This window comes from Anolis sagrei, chromosome 4 (genome assembly GCF_037176765.1).
Source record: "Anolis sagrei isolate rAnoSag1 chromosome 4, rAnoSag1.mat, whole genome shotgun sequence".
Lineage (NCBI taxonomy): Eukaryota > Metazoa > Chordata > Lepidosauria > Squamata > Dactyloidae > Anolis > Anolis sagrei.
Window position 1 is genome coordinate 43,849,026 of NC_090024.1, and position 16,343 is coordinate 43,865,368.

General features: G+C 43.7%; 1 protein-coding gene across 1 annotated transcript in view; it reads left to right on the plus strand.

Annotated features, from left to right (window-relative positions):
- The first annotated feature begins 5,574 nt into the window (after window positions 1-5,574).
- TRAM1 (translocation associated membrane protein 1) overlaps window positions 5,575-16,343 on the plus strand; it is a 32,102-nt gene continuing 21,333 nt past the window's right edge. The window contains exons 1-3 of the mRNA XM_060775456.2: window positions 5,575-5,857; window positions 12,956-13,019; window positions 15,577-15,698. Coding sequence (XP_060631439.2) covers window positions 5,735-5,857; window positions 12,956-13,019; window positions 15,577-15,698 — 309 coding nt within the window. The 5' untranslated portion in view covers window positions 5,575-5,734. The remainder of the gene's footprint in view (window positions 5,858-12,955; window positions 13,020-15,576; window positions 15,699-16,343) is intronic.

Below are 16,343 nucleotides of genomic sequence, written 5' to 3' on the forward strand. Positions count from 1 at the left end.
AAAGTTTATTATTATTATTATTATTATTATTATTATTATTATTATTATTATTAAAGCATCCAGCCATCCCCTGAGCAATGTCCTTGCAGACTACCAGTTCTCTCACACAAGAAATGACTTGCAGTTTCTCAAGTTGCTTCTGACACCAAAAAAATCCCTCTGAATTAATCTTGCCAAAACCCAGCACACAACTATCATAAGTGCATACTCACCAGCACTAGATGCTGATAACATCAAGGAATTTTTTTAGTCAACTGGAGACCATTTTATCCGAGGACAAAATCATCCTCCTGGGTGATTTTAAGGCCAGAATTGGACAAGATTTCATCCTGTGGCCTGGGATTATAGAGAAAGACGGAGTTGGAAAAAGAAATTTAAATGGCATCCTACTTCTCATCAAGTGTGCACAACACAACCTTGTCATCACTGATATATTCTTCTGCCAGACAAATAAGTTTTTAGATATCATGGAAACACACCCAGTCAAAGCATTGGCACCTCTTAGACTATGCAATTATACATGCCAGAGACAGCCATGGTGTGCTTCTCAAAAGAGCTATGACTAAGGACTGCTCCACAGATTAATTTGATCCACCATGGCCATCAAGATCACCCCAAAATGCAGACTCCAAGGAAGAAAAATAAAATGCGAAGGGAACACCCAAACCTTTCAAGAGCCCTCTAAACAAGTCCTTCTCCAAACAACACTCAAGGATCACCTACCAACGGAACACCATGAAAAAGTTGAGGAATACTGGAATAAACTGAAGAAACCATTGGATACCAAACTAAGAAACATCAAAACTGGTTTGAGGAAAATGATAACGAGATCCAACAGGTAACTGAGAAGAATAGGAAAGCCTTCCAGATATGGGAAAGAGACACCAACTGTGCTGCTAAGATAAAGATCTATACTAGTGCAAAAGCCGAAGTCCAAAGAAGGACCAGAGAACTCAAGAACATCTGGTGGGCAAAAAAAAAAAAAAAAAAAAGGCTCAAGAAAATCCACCATTTCCTAGATGTTCATGATGCACAGGGATACTTTAAAGCTACAAAGGTCATGGCATACACCCTCAACAAATCATGGTGAACATCTTCATCATATGGAACCAAACTTCTAACGGACAAAAAAATCAATTGCAATGTGTTGGAAAGAGCACTAGCCTAATCTCCTTAATCACAGCTCTGTGGCCGAAGCAGTTTTCTCACAAATCCTGCCCTATGTCCCATGTTTAAAGTGGTTTTTATTATTTTAGGCCCCTTCTACACTGCCATATGATCCAGAATATCAAAGCAGACAATCCACATTATCTGCTTTGAACTGGATTATATGAGTCTACGCTGCTATATAATCCAGTTCTAAGCAAATAATCTGGATTTTATCTGGAAATGTAGAAGGGGCCTTAGAATGCTTTGCCAAGGGCAATTCTGCTCAAATAATGTGAAATTGGTCTCAGTTACAAAATCTGATTGTAGTCAGACTTTACTATTGTCAGGCTTTCTTTAGGATTGATTTTAAAGTTTAAAGTTTCTAGACTAGAGTCTCTCAGACAAGGTGTCTGAAAAAGATCCTGATTTGGGGAAAACAATCCGGATATTTTCACTTTATTTTTTACATTGGTATCCCCTGATATTTTTGATGCAAAGTTTCTCTCAGGACTAAAAATAATTTCAATAGTTCATTAAGAGTAAAATGGTTAAAAAAGGCTGTTCTGGATAATGAGCTCTATTTTGTGATTTTATGGTTTTTCAATTGTTCCATGTTTGATTTTGGGGCCTCTGGTGGCACAGTGGATTAAATCACTGAGCTGCTGAACTTGCTGACCGAAAGATTGGCGGTTCAAACCCAGGGAGTGGGATGAACTCTCGCTGTTAGGCCCAGCTTCTGCTAAGCTAGCAGTTTGAAAACATGCAGTTGTGAGTAGATCAATAGGTACTGCTTCTGTGGGAAGGTAACAGCACTCCATGCAGTCATGCTGACCACATGACCTTGGAGGTATCTACAGACAATGCCGGCTCTTCGGCTTAGAAATGGAGGTTATCACCACCCAGAGTTGGATAGGAATTGACTTAATGTCAGGGGACACCATTACCTTTACCTATGTATGATTTAATTCACACACGAATCAGTCCACCATTGTGCGGAAATCAGTCTCAAATACAGTGGCTACTGCCACTGTCTGCATCTTGTTAGTCTGTAACAGCAAAATTACAGCATCTTAAAAACTAACCGACTGTTCCATATGCAACATAGTAACATAAAATACTAAGATACACAGAGAGAGTAAACAAGTCAATTAAGAGATAACTATTTCAAGAAAACTCCTTTCCTAAGCAATACCAGCCTAGCTGACTCATCTGGAATCTTGATGCACTTGTTCTAGGAAACCGATTGTACAACAAAGGAGCATATCCATTCATATATATACACACTACGCCCAAGGAAAATCTAGAAATTTCAATCAGCGCTCCTCACCTTCTATGGACACGTTGCAATTTTACTCTTCTTTTAAGCTGCTATCAAATCGATGGCCAAAATACTTCATCTCGGCCACTAATATCCTTCCCTTCGGTAAGCAGTCGGGCTTTATTTCCTGAAGTATGGACTGGTTTGATCATCTTGCAATCCAAGGCACTCAGAATTTTCCTCCAACACCACAATTCAAAAGCACCTATCTTCCTTCGCTCAGTCTTCCTTATGGTCCAGCTTTCACATCCGTAAGTTACTACGGGGAATACAATTGCTTTTACTATGCGGATCTTTGTTGCCAGTGTGATGTCCCTACTCTTCACTATTTTATCGAGATTGGGCATTGCTCTCCTCCCAAGAAGTAAGCGTCTCCTGATTTCCTGACTGCAATCTGCATCTGCAGTAATCTTTACTCCTAAAAATACAAAGTCTGTCATGTTTTCTGCCTCTATTTGCCACTTATCAGTCTGGTTGCCATAATATTGTTTTGATTTTTTAATCTACAGACCCACTAAGATAATCCAACAAATGCTTTGTTCAGCAAAGGACAAGAGGGATCCTCTCACTTCTGCAGGAGTCTACCGGATACCATGCAGCTGTGGACAAGTCTACATAGGCACGACCGAACGCAGCTTTGCCCAAACACGAATCAAGGAACGTGAAAGGCACTGCAGACTACTTCAACCAGAGAAGTCAGCCATAGCAGAGCACCTGATGAACCAACCTGGACACAGCATATTATTTGAGAACACAGAAATACTGGAACACTCTTAACAGCTACCATGACAGGCTACACAGAGAAGTCATTGAAATCCATAAGCATGTGGACAATTTGGGCTCAAAGCCAACTTTAAAAACTCTGGCATAGACACGGAGAACTGGGAAGCTCTGGCCTTGAGCGCTCTAGCTGGAGGTCAGCTGTGACCAGCAGTGCTGTAGAATTTGAACAGGCACGAATGGAGGGCGAAAGAGAGAAACGTGCCAAGAGGAAGGTGCGTCAAGTCAACCCCAACCGAGATCACCTTCCACCTGGAAACCAATGCCCTCACTGCGGAAGAAGATGCAGATTAAGAATACGACTCCACAGCCACCTACGGACCCACCCTAGAGGATTATCCCACTCGGACAACGAGGGATCGCCTAAGTAAGTTATTTATTTATCGTGTCAGGGGCAACCAGACAATTGTGTTACATTTCTAACAGAACAAAACAAACAAACATACAAAACACAAAATTTGCAAGCTTGGTAGTTGATTAAATGTCCTTTGACCAGTAGCTGGCCACTTGGAGTGCCTCTGGTGTTGCTGCAAGAAGGTCCTCCATTGTGCATGTAGCAGCGCTCAGGTTGCATTGCAGCAGGTGGTCTGGTGTTTGCTCTTCTCCACATTCACATGTCGTGGATTCCACTTCGTAGCCCCATTTCTTAAGATTGGCTCTGCATCTCATGGTGCCAGCGCGCAGTCTGTTCGGCGCCTTCCAGTTTTCTGTGTGCCCGGGGGGAGTCTCTCATTTGTATCAGCCATTGATTGAGGTTCTGGGTTTGGGCCTGCCACTTTTGGACTCTTGCTTGCTGAGGTGTTCCAGCGAGTGTTTCTGTAGATCTTAGAAAACTATTTCTTGATTTAAGTCGTTGACGTGCTGGTTGATACCCAAAGAAGGGATGAGCTGGAGATGTCACTGCCTTGATCCTTTCACTACTGGCTGCTACTTCCCGGCGGAAGGTGTCAGGTGGTGCAATATCGACTAAACAGTGTAATTTCTCCAGTGATGTAGGGCGCAGACACCCCGTGATAATGCGCCATGTTTCATGTACCAACCCCAGAGATCCCTCCGTTCTGAGGACCAAGATCTATTGGAAATTCCCAGTGTCAAGACCTTGCGTCTAACAGCAACCAGACGCAGAGCCTTCACAGCAGTGGCACCATCACTCTGGAATACTCTGCCACCTGAAGTCCGTGCCTTGCGGGATTTATCAGCTTTCTTTCCTAATTTCCAACAGACCTCACAACCTCTGAGGATGCTTGCTATAGATGCAGGCGAAACGTCAGGAGAGAATGCTTCTAGAACATGACCATACAGATCGAAAACCCTACTGCAAACCAGTGATTCACTGGGCATATCTATTTCGACGGGCCTTTGAGCTCTGATTGTTTTTAAATTGTTTTAAATTGTTTTTAAATTGTGTTCGATTTTTAGCCTGTTCTTGTAAGCCGCTCCGAGCCTCAGGGGAGTGGCGGCATATAAGTTCGAATAATAAATAAATAAATAAATAAATAATAAAGAGCCACATCTACTGTTTTAGCGTAGTTAGATGTGTTCCACACTGGGCATGCATACTCAGCAGCAAAGTAGCATAGCGCAAGGGCAGACGTCTTCACTGTGTCTGGTTGTGATCCCCAGGTTGTGTCAGTCTGCTTTCGTATGATATTGTGTCTACTAGCACCCACTTTTTGCTTGATATAGTAAGTAAGTAATATAAACCTAATTTTCCTAATTTCCAACAGACCTCACAACCTCTGAGGATGCTTGCTATAGATGCAGGCGAAACGTCAGGAGAGAATGCTTCTAGAACATGACCATACAGATCGAAAACCCTACTGCAAACCAGTGATTCACTGGGCATGCATACTCAGCAGCAGAGTAGTATAGTGCAAGGGCAGATATCTTCACTGTGTCCGGTTGTGATTCCCAGGTTGTGCCTGTCAGTTTTCGTGTGATACTGTTTCTAGCACCCACTTTTTGCTTGATATAGTAAGTATAAGTAATATAAACCTATTTTTCCTAATTTCCAACAGACCTCACAAACTCTGAGGATGCCTGCCATAGATGCAGGCGAAACGTCAGGAGATAATGATTCTAGAACATGGCCATATAGCCCCAAAAACCTGTAGCAAACCAGTGATTCCAGCCTTGGACAATACATTAAACGTATTCTGATTTCGTGGCTGCAGTTACAAAGCAGAGGTGGCGCTGTCGGGAATTGGAAGGAGGAAGCGAGGCCCTTCTCTTTGAGTTTGCGGCTGGGAAGGCTGAGAGAGAGAGAGAGAGAGAGGGAGGGAGGAGAGAAGAGGTGTTTGTGGAAGAGGGAGGAGGAGGAGGGGGCGGGGCCTAAGCGAGGCTGTTCCTGGGCCTCCCTCCCTCCGCAGAGATCGCAGAGCCGAAGGAGCAGCAGCGGCAGCAGCAGCAGCAAGGGCCCAAGAGGAGGAGGAGGAGGAGGAAGAGGAGGAGGGGGAGGAAGGCTCTTCTCTTCCTCGCCCGCCCGCCATGGCGATCCGCAAGAAGAGCAACAAGAACCCTCCGGTGCTGAGCCACGAGTTCGTCGTGCAGAACCACGCGGACATCGTCTCTTGCATGGCCATGGTCTTCCTGCTGGGGCTCATGTTCGAGGTGAGCCTTGCGGGGCGGGCGGAGGCGGGCCGGGGGCTTCCCTCCAAGGGGTTGCATCCTCGCTGTGGATTCAATGCAGCTTGGAACCCTGGGAGACGTAGTTTGGCAAGGTCTGGAGCCTTCTCTTGGAGTTGCCTCTCCATCACAACCACTCCCAGGATTTCCATGCTAAAGTGACCAACTATGTGTCGTTGAAGGCTTTCATACCCGGAATCACTGGGTTGCTGTGAGTTTTCCGGGCTGTATGGCCATGTTCCAGAAGCATTCTCTCCTGACGTTTTGCCTGCATCTATGGCAGGCATCCTCAGAGGTTGTGAGGTCCTCAGGCGTTGTAAGATGTGAGAAGAGAATGCTTCTGGAACATGGCCATACAGCCTGAATAACTTACAGCCACTCTATATTAACTCTGCAGCGTTGATGGACCCATAGAGCAGGCATGGGCAAATTTCGGCCCTCCAGGTATTTTGGACTTCAACTCCCACAATTCCTAACAGCCATCAAGCTCATGTTTGTAAATGGAGAGCCCAGCCAGGGATGGAGTGTGTTCTAATGGGAGAGAAGTGTTGGTAGGCTGTTAGGAATTGTGGGAGTTAAACTCCAGGCCGCTAAGTGTTTTGGACTTCAACTCCCACAATTCCTAACAGCCGTAAAGCTCATGTTTGCAAATGGAGAGTCCTTCCAGGGATGGAGAGGGTTCTAGTAAAAGGAGATAAATATTGGTAGGTTGTTAGGAATTGTGGGAGTTGAAGTCCCACAATTCCTGGAGGGTTGAAGTTTGCCCATGCCTGCCAAATGGCATCTTCATTGTCATCTTAAGTAGACTTAAAGTCTACCAAAACTGATACTAGTTTCTCCTTTCTCTCAATGGGCCCCAAAGTTGTCTTTTTTTGCATGCATGAACTAGTGTGTGTTGTCACATGTGAATGTATTGAGCGACATTAAATCTCTGGGAGCCAGACGTGGGTGCATCTACACTGTATAATTAATGTAGTTTGCCACCACTTCATCTTCCATGGCATCATGGGAGCAGTAGTTTGGTGAGGCACCTGCACTCTGGCAGAGAAGACTAAAGATGAGGCTTGGGCTAACTTTGGCCTTCTTGGTGTTTTGGACTACAACTCCCACAATACCTACCAGCTGTTAGGATTTGTGGGAGTTGTAGTCCAAAACACCTGGAGGGCCAAAGTTTGCCCAGGCCTGGTCTTTAGCCTTCTCTACCGAAGAGTGCGGGCAGGCTGTTAGGAATTGTGGGAGTTGTTTTCATAGGCCTGGTCTTTAGCTTTCTCTACTAAAGGCCAAAGTTTTCATAGGCCTGGTCTTTAGCCTTCTCTACTAAAGAGTGTGGGTACACTGTTAGGAATTGTGGGAGTTGTAGTCCAAAACACCTGGAGGGCCAAAATTTTCCCAGGCCTGGTCTTTAGCCATCTGTACTAAAGAGTGCAGGCAGGATGTTAGGAATTGTGGGAGTTGAAGTCCAAAACTGGGCCGAAGTTTGCCCAGGCCTGCTATAGACCACGTCACACTACAACCATGTTTCCATAACATTGAGCCATGATGCTACCACTGCATTCTCTCAATGAGGCGAGATCCCTTTGCGTATATGGCGGCATGGACTCGGAGGCTTGTGATCTCTTCCAACTCTTGTGATTCTGTGAATACAGTGTGTGTATGTAGGTGGCAAAGAATCTGTACTGGGTGAAGTCAAAGGCTTGTTCCTGGAAGCAAGAGGTGGCCAAGCTGCTGTCGAATGAATGCAGTTGGAGACCCCTTGAACTGCCACATGTCAGTGCTATGGAATCCTGGGAGTTGTAGTTGCCCAAGAATGGTGAGACCTCACCAAGCTCCCAAAACTCCATAGCAATGAAAGCAATGTAAGGCTGGATTAATTCTGTGCTGTAGAGACAAAGATGGGAAAAGCTGAGGCTAATATTTTCTTTCTCTCCATGATCCCTTTGCGTACATGGATAAGCCTGTGTTGTTGTTGCATGTGCATGGATTGAGTGGAGCAAAAGGCAAGGGGAAGCAAGAAATCGTCTTTGGGTGGCTCTATAGTGTTGGATGAATCCTCCTGGGAGATGTAGTTTTGCAAGGTCTTGAACCAAACCACAATGTATTGAGTGGAACAAAAGGCGAGGGGAAGCAAGACGTGGTCCTTGGGTGGCTCTATAGTATTGGATGAATGCTCCTGGGAGATGTAGTTTTGCAAGATCTTGAACCAAACTACAGTGTATTCTTCGGTGTGCAAGTAAGCGGCTGAGGGGGGAAAGGAAGGGGCCTGGGGCTGTTAGGAATGGTGGGAGTTGGAGTCCAAAACACCCAGCGGGCCCAAGTTTGCCCATGCATGCCATTGAGTCACCAAGCTCCTAGAACCCATTGAGCCAGGGCAGTTAATGTGTCAAGCTGCATTGATGCTACAAGGAAGATGCACCCGCTGTAAAGCTCATGTTTGCAAATGGAGAGAACCCTGCCAGGGATGGAGAGGGTTCTAGTAGAAGGAAGGAAGGGTTGACTCAAGCCTCTCTCCTTTTCCCAGAGCCCCAAAGCAGAGCAGCATTTGCAGGAGGCGTGGAGAAATCACCCCCACCACCCCGCCATATTCCCCATAGGCTGGCTCCAGTTCCTGGTCTAGGAAGGTTACGTGGCACTGTGAGCAAGCTCTATGGGGAGGGCGGGGAGGCTGGGCTTCCTCTCTGTTTGCAAGCAGGGTTTGTTTTTTCTCAGGTTGCCAGAACAGGAAGAGGGTTGGAGAGGAGGAGGAGGAGGAGGAGGAGAGGACGGCCTGCCCTTTGTGTGCCCAGCAGCAGGACTACAAGCCCCATGGGGCGCTGCGGCAAGCAGCCCATCCTTTCTCTCTCCCCCCCCTCCTCCACTTCTGCTCCAGGGAAGGTGAAGTGGACGGTGACGTGGACCTCGGAGAGCCCCACAGATCCGCCTCCTGTGTGGACGGTTCTGGGCACGCCCCTCTCTCTGGGCAGAGCGACACGTTGCCTCTCCAAAGTGATAGGCTCACACTGAGTGAATGCAGTTTGGGCACCTCTTTGAACTGCTGCGAAACAGAGGAACATCCTTTTGCTTCTCTTGCTCTTTTGGCACCACTTTTAACTGCCATGGTCTCAAGGCTAAGGGATCCTGGGAGTGATAATTTTGCACCGTCTTTTAGCCTTCTCTGCCCAAGAGTTCTGGTGCCTTACGAAACTACAAGTCCCAGTATCAGTCAAGACAGATAGAATCATAAATTTATTGAGTTGGAAGAGACCTCGTGGGCCATACAGTCCAGCCCCCTGCCAAGAAGCACGAAAATCACATTCAAAGCACCCCCAACAGATTTTTTTTCCTTGAGAAACTGCAGGTCGGTTCTGATGTGAGAGAATTGGCCGTCTGCAAGATAAAACTTTGTCAGATTTGTGTTGTTGAAGGCTTTCATGGCCAGAATCACTAGGTTGCTGTGAATTTTCCAGGCTATACAACCATGTTCCAGAAGCACTCTCTCCTGATGTTTCGTCCATATCTGTGGCAGGCATCCTCAAAGGTTGTGAGGACTGTTGGAAACTAGGCAAGTGAGGTTTATATATCTGTGGAGTAATGTCCAGGATGGGAGAAAGAAATCTTGTCTGTTTGAAGCAAGTGTGAATGCTGCAACTTGATCACCTTGATTAGCATTGAATAGCCTTGCAGCTTCGGGGCTTGGCTGCTTCCTGCCTGGGGGACTCCTTTGTTGGGAGGTCATTAGCTGGCCCTGATTGTTTCTTGTCTGGAATTCTCCTGTTTCTGAGTGTTGTTCTTTCTTTACTGTCCTGATTCCATTCATTCTACAGTGTAGCTACAACAGAGAAAGGTGGAAGTCTTCCTTCCAATCGGAAGAGTATATGGTTGCATCTACATGGTTCAATTAATGCAGTTTAGGCACCACTCTTAACTGCCATGGCTCAGGGCTATGGGATTCTTGAAATTTCCTTAAGGTGCTACTTGCCTCACCAAACTACAACTCCTGGGATTCCATAGCACTAAGCTATGACAATTCAATGGCATCAAATTGCGTTCATTGTTTATTGCACCCAAAGAAATATAGAAAAAGTGGAAAGAAAAGGTAGAAGGCTTCCTGAGATCAAAATAGGATAAGAAGATATCTAGAATATAGTTTTGGCACCACTTTTAATTGCTGTGTCTCAAGGCTGTGGGATCCAGGGGTCGTTAGCCTTCTCTGCCAATGAGTGCTGGTGCTCCACCAAAATACATCTCCTGAGTAGCAGATGCCTCTGAATATTTTTAGCACAGTCTTTCCTGGGCTTTGCCCCTCCAGATGTTTTGGACTTCAACTCCCAGTCTGAAACAACTAGAGGAGCAAAGTTTCAGGATTACTGGTTAGCCATTTTGCAGGGAAATGGAGTAAAAGCTTGTTCTTCAATAAATAGATATGTTGTGTGTGTGTATCAGGAGCGACTTGGGAAACTGCAAGTCGCTTCTGGTGTGAGAGAACAGGCCGTCTGCAAGGATGTTGCCCAAGGGACGCCCGGATGTTTTACAGTCCCGTGGGAGGCTTCTCTCCTGTCCCTCGTGAGAAGCTGGAGCTGACAGATGAGAGCTCATCACATTCCCCGGAGTCGAACTGCCGACCTTTCAGTCAGCAGTCCTGCCAGCACCCATTGCACCACCGGAGGCACCTAATGGGAATGCTACAACATTTTATTATTCTGACCCATAACATTAGGATAAGAGGCTGACATCAGGCCATGGAATTGCGGGAGTTGTAGTTTTATAAGGTCGCATGCCTTATTTATCAAAGAGTGGTGACACCTCATCAAACTACAAATCCCCCATTTTCATTGCAGTGATCCCTGGCCATTGAAGTGGTACTAAACTGCATGAATTCTATTCTATAGATGTACCCCAAGAAGCTTTCCCTCCTTGCCTCTGTTTGTTTTTCCAATGGAAGCCACAGTGGAGGACTTGAAGATTCAGCTTTCAACTCATATCCTCAGGGCTGGATTAAGATCTTTAGAGGCTCTCAGGTCTTAAAATATTGTGGTGTCCCCATACAAATCTAATTCAAAATATAAACAATAGCAAATAATAAGATAAAATGTTGTTTTTTCCATTTTACTTACAGTAAGATGGAAAATATTGTTTATCTTTGTATACTTCCACTTGATTTATATTTGAAAAAAATTCTCCTGCTTTTTCTTTTATTGGGGGAGCCTCTTTCCATGGAATTGCACCATTTGCGGTTTTGCACCATATGGTCCATGGTAAATCCGGCAACGGAAGCCTTCTGTGGTGCCTCCCTTCCCTTGATGCTCTAAGCACCGGCTTATTTTGCATAATGGTTAATCCAGCCCTGAGTGTCCTCCACAGCAAGTCGCAGTGATAAAGGGTTTGATGTTTGTGGATTTCAATGGCTTCCTTATGTAGTCTGACATGGTAGTTGTTAAGAGTGGACCAGCATTTCTGTGCTACGTTCAGCAAAGAACAAGAGGGATCCTCCCACTTCTGCATGAATCTACCATATACCATGCAACTGTGGACAAGTCTACATAGGGACTACCAAACGCAGCGCCCAAACATGAATCAAGGAACATGAAAGGCACTGCAGACTACTTCAGCCAGAGAAGTCAGACATAGCAGAGCACTTGATGTACCAACCTGGACACAGCATATTATTTGAGAACACAGAAATGCTGGAACACTTTAATAACTACCATGTCAGACTGCACAGAGAAGCCATGGACAATTTGAACAAAAAGGAGGAAACCATGAAAATGAACAAAATCTGGCTGCCAGTATTAAAAAACTCTAAAATCAGGACTGTAAGTAAAAAGCAACACGCAAAATACAGGGGAATTCCAGACATGAAACAATCAGGGCCGGCAAACACCTCCCAACAAAGGATTCCCCCAGGCAGGAAGCAGCCACGCTTTGAAGCTCCAATGCCATTCAATGCTAATCAAGCTTGTTAATTGCAACATTCACATTTGCTTCAAACAGACAAAAGTTCTTTCTCCCACCCTGGACATTCTACAGATATATAAACCTCACTTGCTTAGTTTCCAACATACCTTACTCCTCTGAGGATGCCTGCCATAGATGTAGGCGAAATGTCAGGAGAGAATGCTGCTGGAACATGACCATACAGCCTGGAAAACTCACAGCAATCCAGTTTGAGCAACGATCTTTAGAGCCTGGTGAACCCCATTCCTTAAATAACAGGATCCTCTGGTGATGCTTTGAGGAGTAAAGCAGTTTTCAAAAGAATTCGAGAGTGACAAAATACACTTCTATTCGGTTTCTGAGCTGGCAGCATGCGGGTTTCATTTTCGGGCTATTAATGTATTTGGCAGCTTCTCTTGTGTTGTGTCCTTCTAGTGTGTGTGTGTGTGTGTGTGTGTGTGTGTGTGTGTGTCTGTGTCTGTGTCTGTATAGATATCTCCAAAGGTTACAGAAGTGGCAGTCCCATATGGGCCTGAAAATGTTTTAGTATTGTTGTTGTGTTAAATCACAGATGCTCAAAAACAGAAATGTGTAGCCAAGCAAAATAGTAAACAAATATCTGGCTGTTCATTTGCAATCTTGAGCTAATATGTGCATTGTTGAAATAGTAATGATTAATGATGCAAAGGCATCTTGTTGTACCTTTGGGACTGAAAGAAGTTTATAGCATATGTTTTTGTAAAATACACCTAATGAAGTAGACCGAGTCTATCTCTCAGTCTCAAAAATGCTACAAGATGTCTTTGGATGTTTATACAAACAAACATGGCTGCATCTTTTTGATGAATTATGGAAATAGCCTGCCTTTTTCAGCCCGTCGTACATCTTTCAGAGCCTTGTACAATACTGTTCTTTTACGTGCAAGAGGGATGAGCAAAATGCAGCTCTCCAGATGGTGCTGGACTTTCTCTTCCATCATTCCTCATCATTCCTTATTGTACTGATTAAGTTTAATGGGAGCTGGAGTTCGGCAACAGCTGGAAGGCCACGTTTACCCCACTGCAGACTTTTAGCAAAAAAAGCTATGTTTATTTTAATGACTTTTGTTAAAAATTAAGCTTGCCTTCAGATTCTTTGTAGCACACATTTACTTGAGATTTCTTTTTGTTTCAGGTTACAGCAAAAGCAGCCGTTGTTTTTGTTACACTTCAGTATAATGTCACCATTCCTGCCACAGGTAAAGCTCTGTCGGATATTTATGCACCTTGGTAGAGAAAACGATTATCCTCAGAATAAAAAAAAAACCCTTAGAGACTGCAAAATTTGCCTTTGCCCTCCAGCCCTTCATGGAACAGGATTTCATTCTTTCCTTCCTGACTTTCAGTTAACCACTTAGTTGTTTTACACCATTTACTCAGCAACATTTGTCTGGTCAAGGATAAGAAATCATGATTTGTTATAGATTGATTTGTTTGTTCATTCAAAAAACTATTAATTATTAGCCGTCCCCTGCCACGCATTGCTGTGGCCCACTCTGGTGGTCATGGGGGTTCTTTGTGGGAGGTTTGGCCCAATTCTATTGTTAGTGGGGTTCAGAATGCTCTGTGATTGTAGGTGAACTACAAATCCCAGCAACTACAACTCCCAAAAGTCAAGATTCTATTTTCCCCAAACTCCACCAGTGTTCACATTTGAGCATATTGAGTATTCGTGTAGAGTTTGGTCCAGATCCATCATTGTTTGAGTCCACAGTGCTCTCTGGATATAGGTGAACTACAACTCCAAAACCAAAGGACACTGCCCACCAAACCCTTCCAATATTTTCTGTTGGTCATGGGAGAACTGTATGCCAAGTTTGGTTCAATTCCATAGTTGGTGGGGTTCAGAATGCTCTTTGATTGTAGGTGAGCTATAAATCCCAGCAACTACAACTCCCAAATGACACAATCAATTTTTTGAGTGAAGGACATACATTGAGTTGTTAGGTATCTTGTGTCCAAATTTTGTGTCAATTCGTCCAGTGGTTTTTGAATTCTGTTAATCCCACAAATGAACATTACATTTTTATTTATATAGACTACACATAAAAGATGAAAGCAGGAGAGAAAGTATGCAATTCCAAGCTTTTTTAAAACGCTTGTTTATGTAGCATCTAACTATGGTTAGGACTAACAACTGACACCATGTTGTTCATTCACTTTTGTGAACATGAATTGTTTCTGTGTGCTGGAAAAAAAGGTTTGATTTTTATCCTGTTTATCTTTCTAACATAATTAGATTTGGAACCTAAAAATGCAGGTCTACATTGAATTGCTAGTTACCTAAGACCCGTCGCAAACTAGCCTCCTGCGGGAGCAAACTGTGCCAGCACGTCCCTGACATCATGAGACTGCGCCTCTCGCTCCGCCCCTTTCTCAGCCTTTTTCTCCGTGCCAGAGTGGGTTTTCCTTTGCTAGGGCAGCATTGCCAGCGTACTCTCGTTGTTGGCAGAATTCAACAACGAGAGTACGCTGGCAATGCTGCCCTAGCAAAGGAAAAACCACTCTGGCACGGAGAAAGAGGCGGAGAAAGGGGCGGGGAGAGAGGCGCAGTCTCATGACGTCAGGGATGTGCTGGCACAGTTTGCTCCCGCAGGAGGCTAGTTTGCGGCGGCTCTAAGTTCCATTGGTACGTTATTTTGGACTAACAATTAGATTTAAGTCAAGTCGCTTTGAATGCGATTTTCCTGCTTCTTGGCAGGGGGTTGGACTGGATGGCCCACAAGGTCTCTCCCAACTGTATGATTCTATTATTTTATGAAATCTCTTCTAATATTTTTAGATGCTACAGGTGTTATTAGTTAGACCGTATATTCCTCATACTGTGTACCAGCTAGAGCTGGGCTAAGCAATGTGTGACACACACAGCCAGGTATTGTTGAAAAACAAATTGCACAATGTAACAAGATTTGGGGAAAAATCTATTCCTGGTTTGAAAGTGTTATTCCTGTTTAATTATGCAGTACTTAATTTGGAAATAGTTGTTATACTGTAGAAACTTCATTTTTGTGGCTGCCACAAACTCGGTTGAATTGGTTGAGACTCTGATATATTTATTGAAAAACTATAGCAAAATGTGCTGCAAGATGTCCTGTGAAAGCCAAGTTTTTGCAGTATGATAAACTTTTTCCATGTGTCTTATGATAGAACCAATTAGGAAATGATATTTATAACCCAAAAACAAAAATAGTGTTACAGTAGAGTCTCGCTTATCCAACATAAACTAGCCGGCAGAACGTTGGATAAGCGAAAATGTTGGATAGTAACGAAGAATTAAGGAAAAACCTATTAAACGTCAAATTAAGTTATGATTTTATAAATTAAGCACCAAAACATCCTGTTTTACAACAAATCGACAGAAAAAGCAGTTCAATACATGGTAATGTTAGGTAGTAATTACCGTATTAATGAATTTAGCACCAAAACATCGCAATGTATTGAAACAGCTGTGGATCCTAGCAGGAGAATAAAACAGTACATTGGATGAACAAAGGTTGGATAAGCGAGACTCTACTGTACATAATGTTATAAGCATATGCCGAGAGAAACACGTGCTAGTAATTGCAGCCTACCATCCTCTGGTGGGCCATGTATTTCATATCACTTGAGCTCACTGTATACATGTACATAATACATGTATTTTTGCAGTGGTCACCAAAGCTGAAAGACTCCTGTTTTCTTGCTGTTCTTTCTTATATTTGGGTTGAAGGCGGTTGAGCTGGCATTTTTTTAATGTTGCTATCTCTTCTCTATCAGAATCAGAGTCCACAGAAACAATCACGTTGTATCACTATGGTATCAAAGACCTGGCTACTGTTTTCTTCTATATGCTGGTGGCAATAATCATCCACGCAATTATTCAAGAATATGTTCTAGATGTAAGTATTGTTTGCAAGGACAATAGTGGATATTCATGCAATTTACCCTATATACTCAACAATATGTTTACAATAATGCAGAATAATAATACACTTCATTTATATTCTGCTCTATCTCCCTGAGGGGACTCATGGATTACAGCATACACATACAGAGACAAACATTCAATGCCTTTTATACAGTAACAACATGAATACAATACAAACAAAGGGAAAGGTTTCCCTTTCTATCTTCGGCATATGAAGGCAATGCCCAACTCTGGCCATGAGCTCTTGTTCCATTTGGGAAAGCTTGATTCCACAACTCCCGCTAAAATGAGCCCTCCTCCGTAAATTACCTGCTTCTTTCTTTTATCTCGCCCAAGTTTTTAATTAGTTTTAATTACTTTGTCTTTTAATCACTACATGTAGCCCGCCCATTGTTACTGTGCCTGTGCATATTGTAATTTGTATATTGTTATGTATTCATTTGTTTTATGTTACTGTTTATTGTTTGCAATTTTGGTTTGTGTTTTGGTTTTTCTTTATTGTAATTGTTGTTTGGGCTTGGTCTCATGTAAGCTGCTCCGAGTCCCCATCTGGGAGATGGTGGCGGGGTATAAATATAGATGATGATGATGATTATTATTATTATTATTTTCCATG